The sequence below is a fragment of the Anastrepha obliqua genome, chromosome 2 (genome assembly GCF_027943255.1).
Source record: "Anastrepha obliqua isolate idAnaObli1 chromosome 2, idAnaObli1_1.0, whole genome shotgun sequence".
NCBI classification, from domain to species: Eukaryota; Metazoa; Arthropoda; class Insecta; order Diptera; family Tephritidae; genus Anastrepha; species Anastrepha obliqua.
Window position 1 is genome coordinate 110790553 of NC_072893.1, and position 8992 is coordinate 110799544.

The window sequence follows — 8992 nt, forward strand, 5'->3', positions numbered from 1 at the left end:
ATCCATATCCAATACCCACACATTTATCCAACAAAACATCCCAAATCCCCATAACCTGTATCCTTATTCACGAATTAAGCCTTAACGAAAATGTTTTAGAAAACACCCACTATAAAAAATAAAAGAGCAATAAATGCCATAGGTACTATTTGGAAATATGTCGCAGGATCTCCAGATCACGACGACTTCGAAATAATAGCTAGTAATATAAATGATCTAAACAAAAATAATAATAAACAAGTGTACGTAAATGAAGTTTTTAATAAAAGATTAAAAAATCTAACAGATATAGTACATCAAAATTTCTAATGTAATAAGAAAAGATGTATTATTAGAAAACGAAATAGTTATACAGTGCACTCGGGAAAACGTCAACACTAGTTTACGTCAACATCCCAAAACGTCAACCCTTAATTTTTTACATTGTCTACTCAAAAACGTCAACCAAACCACAAAGCTCTAAAACGTCAACTTTAAATAAATCAAAATTTTGAATTAAGCAACAGTTAAAACACACAGTTTTGATCACACACACACACACATTTATTTTATGAAATTAGTTCAGAATTCGGGTATTCCCCTTATATTTACGTACATACATATTTATGTATGTAGAATAGAAAAAAAATTCCATCTCAATGTGTTGTCTTTTTTATTATATGTTCAGTTGATTTTTTGTTCTCGTAAGTGCCACATTACCAAAATGTGTTCAAAACAACCGAAAGTGCTTAAATTACAAGAAAAGGCAAATATTTTGGATTTATTAGAAAATGGTGCAAGTGCGGTAGCTTTAGCAAAACAATATGGTATCTCAAAATCAACAATTAGCAAGATAAAAATGAAAAAAAATAAAATTTTGGACTGTGTCAATAATACGCTTTCCGGCCCGGGAAAACGAAAGACATTAAGAGCATCAGAGTTGCCGAAAATGGAAAAGCGCCTGTATCAATGGTTTGTAAAGCAGAGAGAAAAGCATTATCCGGTTAATGCATTAGCGCTCAAACAAAAGGCTAAAGAGATTCATCTAAAAATAAAAGAAAAGGAATGTTCTTTTAACGCAAGTGATGAATGGTTGCAAGGTTTTAAAAAAATATATGGAGTTCGCCTGCTTAAAATAACTGGAGAAAAGTTATCTTCACAGCCTTTGCTGGTCGAACCATTTAAAATCAAACTTAAACAAAAAATTGAAGAAATGGGTCTTTGCCATGATCAATTGTACAATGCTGATGAGTCTGGCTTATTTTGGAAAATTATAAGCCGTGTCATGCCAGGGCAAAAGGATTGCCTTTCAGTTCAACAAGAAGAAGTGAAAAAAATTAAGTTACAAAAACGTCTTATTTTATGTTATTTGAAAGAAGCATATGTAGCATTTAAATCTTTATATCCAGAAATAAAAGTCGGTTTTAGTAAATTTGCTTCCTTGCAACCAAAGCAATGTGTACTTGCTGATATTAATGGAACACACACGGTTCGTGTGTGTAAAATACATCAGAATTTTAAATTAATGTTAAACGGTTTAAAAAGTATTTTTGAAGATATATCTGTAACTACTTATGAAGAAATAATAGAATGCATGATTTGTAGTAAGCCTAAAAATGAATGTTATATGAAACAATGTGATCTTTGCCCTGGCTTTCATGAAATTGCTACTGAAATAGAAGAAGCTCTCAAAAAGAGAAATATTATTAATATAACTTATCAACTGTGGTCTAACACCGATCGTTCTTCTCTAGAAACAATTACGGAGGAGGCGAAAATATTCCTCAAAAAAATGAGCAAAGAAGCTGATATCCTTTTACTGCATAATTTTGTAGCTAAAGAACAAAGTAATTTTTTAAAAAATCTAAAAACAAATTTGAAAGAAGGGGAATTAATTGTAATTGGAGATTTTTCTGAAAATTTTACATTTTTAATACAAAATGCAATACAGAGTCATCATTGGAATAACAGCCAAACAACTATTCATCCTTTTGTGATTTATCGACCTGAGCGAGATCATAATAATAGTGTGAAATTTGAAAGTTTTGTTTTAATTTCAGAAAGTACTGAGCATAGTACGAAAGCGGTTTATCTCAATCAAGATTAATTTCTTTTATTAAAGAGAATTATGGATCAGACAAAATAAAAAAAATTTATTATTTCCCCGATGGTGCAGCATCACAGTATAAAAACAGAAAAAATTTTATCAATTTAGTCTATCATTTTCAAGATTTTAATATAGAAGCAGAATGGCACTTTTTTGCAACGTCTCATGGAAAAAATGCTTTTGATGGAATTGGTGGTACAACAAAAAGGTACGTTAGGCGAGAAAGTCTACGAAGACCTGATACTGTACCAATAGCAACTCCTAGAGCATTTTTTAACATAGTTAAAAACAAATTTGATCCAATTAAATTTGGCTTTTGTTCCAATGAAGCTCTTGAAGATATAAAAAGTTCTTAAGTAAACGATTTTTAACATGCAAAACAATCAGTGGCACACGTGGTTTTCATTCTTTTATTCCAGTTGAAAATGAAAAAATTAAATGTATTAAAAAAATTTCTAACTTCAATGATAGTTCATCTTCCGTATTTAATATTTCATAATAATTCTTATCAATTCTAAAATTCTAATATATTTTATAATATAGAGAAAGGGACTGGTGGATTAGGTCTACTGGGGATACCACCTTTTTTTACATTTTTTTTTTTAAACGCACTTGACGTACTGTACCTCCAGGGTGGTGTGGAAAACGGTATTTATTTAATAAAAAATGTTAATTTAGTAAGTTGGAATAATATTTAAAAAAAAAAATGATGTAAAACTGTGTTCTTTATACTGTATTGGTAAAGAATAAAGCATGCTGCGGGAGCTGCCGCGCGAGTTATATATATAAAACCAAGCACTAACACTATAGATGAATTCATTGCAAATATAATTAAAGACAAAGTGTAATACTAAACCTATTTTCGATTTGTTTACAGAAATTACGATTGAATTCATAAATCAAAATTATTTCTCGGTCGCAATTCCAAGAATTGCAACCGTCCCAAATTAACTAACTTCACTGTCTGCTTACAATAAATATTGTCAAATCGGCATTTCCGTTCCCACACGAAAATGCAATATTAATAAGTAACACAACAATTTTTTATAAACCAATGTAATTAGCAAGTAAGAAAACAAAATTGTAAAATATACCGAGTAAGCAAATATGTATACAAGTTAACACAGTCAATATTCGCTGTTCATAAAAATGCAGAAACAGCAAAATCACATTTTGTGCGAAGGAAAGTGATCGCGACAAAATGTGAATAACCTTACTTACCTGTTCCATTTGCAATTTGACGATTAGCCAATATTTAGCCAATAATAGTAATATTGAATTACACAAATAAGAATTTAGTAAATAAGCAATTTTATTGTAAATTGTAGCAGAATAAGAATTTAGTAAGTAAGCAAATTGTATTAGTAAGTAAGCAAAATTGTATTAGCGAGTAAGCAATTTTGTACTATTTAAGACATCAGTAAATAAAGTAATCAGGTTCAGTTGAAACTAAAAATTCATTTTCAATGGTCGTGGCCTGCAGTCGATAACTGGCGCCCAACATAAATTAAAACTTCAAAAAAGTGAAACGGATAAATCCTACAAGATTTTTTAAACAAAAAAGGATACAACATTTTCTAGTGTTTATTGAGTAATTAATTAAGCTCAAAGAAAAAGAGAGTGTGAAATAAAACCTTAAAACCACGAAAACTTTATCAATATCCTAGCTTTCAAAAAGCGTGAAACGGATAAATCCTACAAGATTTTTATTTGGAAAGGATACAAATATTTCCTGGTAATAAAATCCTTAAACCACAAAAAATTCATCAGGATCAAATATCCAAGAGACCGCATTGAAGTATTGTACAACCGCCTGCAGCCGCCTACTACCGTGACACAACCTGTACCTGAGTACGGAGATAAGCCTTCGAAAACGGAAGAACCAGGACGTCCAGAGATGACCAAAGTGAAAGTGACGCTGTTCCTCGTATTATTGTAAGTTATTAAGAAATTATCTTTATACAAAAATCAGAACTAAATTATTATTAAATATATAATTATAAATATATAAATTAATAATTAATAATTAAAAATAAAAATGGAAAGTATTGAAAATGCAATAACGCAGTTAACAGGCGCGCTCAATTTGCAAATCGAGCAGATGAGGGTTATGAGCAGTAGAATAGGTGAATTAGAAAATAGGATTAGTCCTCCTTCAACAAATAACCCCGTACCTATTGCGCCAGCAACAGAGGCGAAACTCAACGAAATGAGGAGGTTGCCAGACTGCGTGAAAGATCTGCAAATCTTTGACGGAAATCCGATTCAATATATTTCATGGATCTCTAGTGTAGAATCTATTTTAAAAGATTACGAGGTAGTTAAAACCAGACCCATCTTTCGTGCTATAATGCAGCATATTAGGAATAAAATAAGAGGACCGGCGGATACAGCCCTAATCTCTTACAACATATTTAACGATGACTGGGAAAAAATTAAGACCTGCCTCTCCTTACACTACGCAGACAAGCGTGATCTCAGAACTCTAGAATACGAACTAACAACATTAAGCCAGAGAAATTCTAGTGTAGACCACTTTTACGCCAGGATTAACTACCAACTCTCACTTATAATAAATAAGATTAAGGCTCAGGTACATTCAGAGGAAGCTATAAGCGCTCTGATAGATAGCTACAGGACTAGGGCACTCGATGTTTTCATTAGGGGAGTGCAAGGTGAGCTTTCGAGGATATTAATAATCCAAAAGCCGGAAACATTACCTGAAGCCTATGCTTCCTGCTTAGAAATTCAAAATATGAACTTAAGAAATCATTCGATTTACCCAAAAAGTTCCGGCAATGCAAACTACAAAAAAAAAAAAACAATTATTCCGCAATACCAAATTCATCAAACGAATTGAACGTTCGAGAAAGGAATAAAATGTATAATTTTAAAAACCAAAATAACGCTAGGCAAACCACGTCTCACCAAATCCTACCTCCTATACTCTCAAACGACTTAACTGAAAAAGAGATAAAAACAGATTTAGAATACCTTCACCAACTCCATCTGACGAATGTAAAAAAATTAAATTACATCTCATCCAAGTTTATTATGTCAATAAGTTACAGTTTTTTAGCAATATTTCTTGGACTTGTATTATTTATATTATAATACTCTATTTCCACACCAGATCAGCTTACCACAGGAAATTTCAATTCACTCCTCCAATAATAGATTTCAAACCAATCGCAATAAGTAAATGCGATTTCCACTGCAATTTCATGGGCTACAAAGCGACAGAAGACTATTGCACTATCATCTACAGAAGCCGAGTACATGTCAATTGTTGCTGCGATTCAGGAATCTCTTTGGCTTAAGCGATTAGAAGCAGAGTTATCCAGAAGAGTATCTAAGACGATGATTTTATATAGTGACAACAAAAGTGCTATTCATATAGCAAGTAATAACGCATATTCTAATAGGACAAAACATGTAGACATAAAATGCAAATTTGTAAAAGAAAAGATTAAAAGTGGCGATGTAAAACTTATTTATTGTCCTACAAATGAAATGTTTGCTGATATCCTGACGAAATCTCTTGTTATTGTAAAACATGAAAATTTAGTAAAAAGTCTTGGAGTAAATTGAATTTATAATATATATGATGTGTAAATTTTTGCTAAGTTTTTTTTAATACCTTGAATTCTAGTGACTTGCAAACCTATATTTAGTTTATGATTGTTCATTCAAGTAACTATTGAAAAGTAATTTCTTGTTTTTGGATTATGTGATTGCTCATTCAGGGGAAGTGTTGAAATATACTTGAATAAGCAACCATGTAATAATAACATACCTGCTTAGTAGCATATGTTGGAAAATACTAGAATAAGGAAACATGTAATAATAACATACCTGCTTTAGTAACATAAAGCGTACGTTAATATGAATTCTATGAATAAAGCGAATTGTCATTGCTCAAGAAGACTTAAAACGAGAAAGACCGCTTTTATTATAGATTATATCATCTTTGTTTATTTTATCAGCGAGACGCTGATACTTAAAAAGGGGGGAGTTAACACAGTCAATATTCGCTGTTCATAAAAATGCAGAAACAGCAAAATCACATTTTGTGCGAAGGAAAGTGATCGCGACAAAATGTGAATAACCTTACTTACCTGTTCCATTTGCAATTTGACGATTAGCCAATATTTACTTACTTCCAGCAACAACAACAACAATAATAGTAATATTGAATTACACAAATAAGAATTTAGTAAATAAGCAATTTTATTGTAAATTGTAGCAGAATAAGAATTTAGTAAGTAAGCAAATTGTATTAGTAAGTAAGCAAAATTGTATTAGCGAGTAAGCAATTTTATACTATTTAAGACATCAGTAAATAAAGTAATCAGGTTCAGTTGAAACTAAAAATTCATTTTCAATGGTCGTGGCCTGCAGTCGATAACTTACATATGTAAGCTTTGATTTTACCTTAAGTAAAATAATAAAGTTAGTCTTGTTCCTCCCGTTCATTGGAATAGTTGTCAAACTTAACTTAATTGAAATAATATAGAATAAATAAAGTTTATAAGTAAAATAAAAAGAAAACAAATTTAGTTTTTTTTTATGTCAACCGCGATCCGGTAACGAAATTCGCGCGGCTACTAGGCCGAGTCATGCAGTGTAAAATTCAAAAATTAATTTCTCGAGAACAAAACAAAAACCCATCTCTATAATTTGCAGAATCTTTTAAGAAGGGTTCAAACTTTGAGCCTGCCGCGTTATACATCCTGTGAACTATCATATTTGGATACATACAAGCTGATTGTGGCGCCTATTGTTCAGAGTCTGGACTTTATGCAAGGCGAACAGAGTGTTGGATATGGTTGCCTTTTGCCTACAATTATCATCCATTCTCCGTTCATCCGAGCATCCATTCTCTACAATTGCATTAGAGCTGGAAAAGCAATTAAGAAAACGATTCCGAGCTTTCTTTGAATTAAATGAGGAGGCAGATTTGGCGCTAGCTGCAGCTGCACTGATTCCAAATGTAAAGTTGAGCTGGCTGAAAATCTTACAAAAAACATCACCGCAATTTACATATACGCGAATAACGGAAAGGGTGGCCCATTTCCTAAATGCAAGTTGCAATGCATATTTACAACTCATATAGTTCCTAAATAATTGAAAACGTATATTTATATCTATAGTACAGAGAAAAGAAGTGGACACATGGACGCAAAAAGTTATTAATTACGACAAGACTTCGCCATGAAGCTGATTTTAGCGGCAAAAAAAAGAAACGAAATACCATTTGGGAAACTATATTGCGAGAAATTAAAGATGTGGAAAGCTCTTTTCCCTTTTCCAGAGACGATATAACTAGATGTTTCTTAAACATCATGGGAACCTATAAACGCATCAAAAAAAGAAACAATACATCTGGTGAAGCTTCATCAAACTGGGAATACTTTGACGAAATAGATGAAGTTTTTGGGAGCCGTAGCAGCATTAATGTGCCATTAGAAATGACTGATTATTCTCTCGAAGAAATAACTATAAACCCAACGATTTATTCTCCGGTTTCTTTAACAACTGAAGAAGACTTAACGCCCACAACATCAAGGAAAAGAAAGAGAAATGATGTGATTGAATTTTTGGAAAAAGAATCGGAAAAGGATGGTGAGGTTTTGGATAAGTTGCTTAAACTTGCTGAACTGAAACAACTTCGTGCCTTATTCGAAGCAATAGGAGAGAAAAACCGTGAATGATCTCTAAATCAATTAAAAATCAGACTGTTTTAATTATAAAATGTTTTTATTATAAGCGCTAAGCTACCAGAGACCTGAAGTCAATAAAGTTTTTGTTTTTTTTTTTTTGTGTTTAACAAATTTTGTCTCATTTAAGAAATCACGGGTGATCAATTAAGAGGAGTTTTTTTCATTTGCATTTTTTTTACAGATCGCGCGAGTTATGTGGAATGGCCCCGCTCCCACGCATAAAATTATAAAAAAGAAAACAACCATATTTTAATAGAATTTATGATTGTAAAACGAGTATTAATGAAAAAGAAAACAATCATATTCCAATAGAAATTTATGATTGTAAAATGAACCTCAGGAATGCCACTCAGCACTTTAGAGTTAGAAATATAAATATACATATGTATGTATATGCTTAAGTGTAATCCGTTCATTGCATATACGTATGACTTCACGTCATAACAAACATACTGGTGTCAACACTCAAGTATGCAAAACATACTTGAGTGAAATAAGAGGACACAGTAAAACAATTGCAACTATGCTGCAAATCTAAACAAAAAGTAGACTATTTGGATGGTGCTGAGTAGCATCACAAACACACATATTTAATATACAATCTAAATATGTATATTCTGAGGCTATATTTAAGACCTAAAGATTTAAGAAAAGCCAGTTGTGGCTGAACCGCGAGGGCGACTGGCAAAAGTCGCAGAAACTCCGTACTCTAAAATTATAATAAAAGTTTTTTTAAACACCATCAAGAGTATTATTCATTAGAGGAAGGATTTAAAAGGGGTTATGGCCGCAACTCAAGGTTTCTCAAATAGACAGAAACCATAACTCGCGCGAGTTGTGGCAAACTGTCATCGTGGATTTGTTGAACAGCGTTTGGCATTTCATCATGGAAAGACTCACACCGCAACAACGTCTACAAATTGTTCAACTGTATTATGAAAATCAGCGTTCTGTGACAAATGTTTTTCGTGCGCTTAGACCGCATTATGGTCAACATAATCGGCCTGCCTTAAACACTATTCGACATACCATCAAGAAATTTGAATCCGAATATTCATTGGTGGATAATTCTCGACCGAATAGACCACATCCAGCAAGAAGCATTGAGAATATAGCGGCAGTAGCAGAGAGTGTACGTGAAAACCAACAAAATGAGGTGCCTCCAGGCAAATCTTCACCATGC

The 8992-nt window shown here is 32.4% G+C and overlaps 1 protein-coding gene across 1 annotated transcript; it reads left to right on the forward strand.

Moving 5' to 3' along the window:
- Positions 1–6911: 6911 nt before the first annotated feature.
- On the forward strand, positions 6912–7800 carry LOC129238335 (uncharacterized). The gene is made up of 2 exons (XM_054873366.1): positions 6912–7079; positions 7240–7800. The coding sequence occupies exons 1-2, from the start codon at positions 6912–6914 to the stop codon at positions 7798–7800; spliced, it is 729 nt and encodes a 242-aa protein (XP_054729341.1).
- The last annotated feature ends 1192 nt before the right edge of the window (positions 7801–8992 follow it).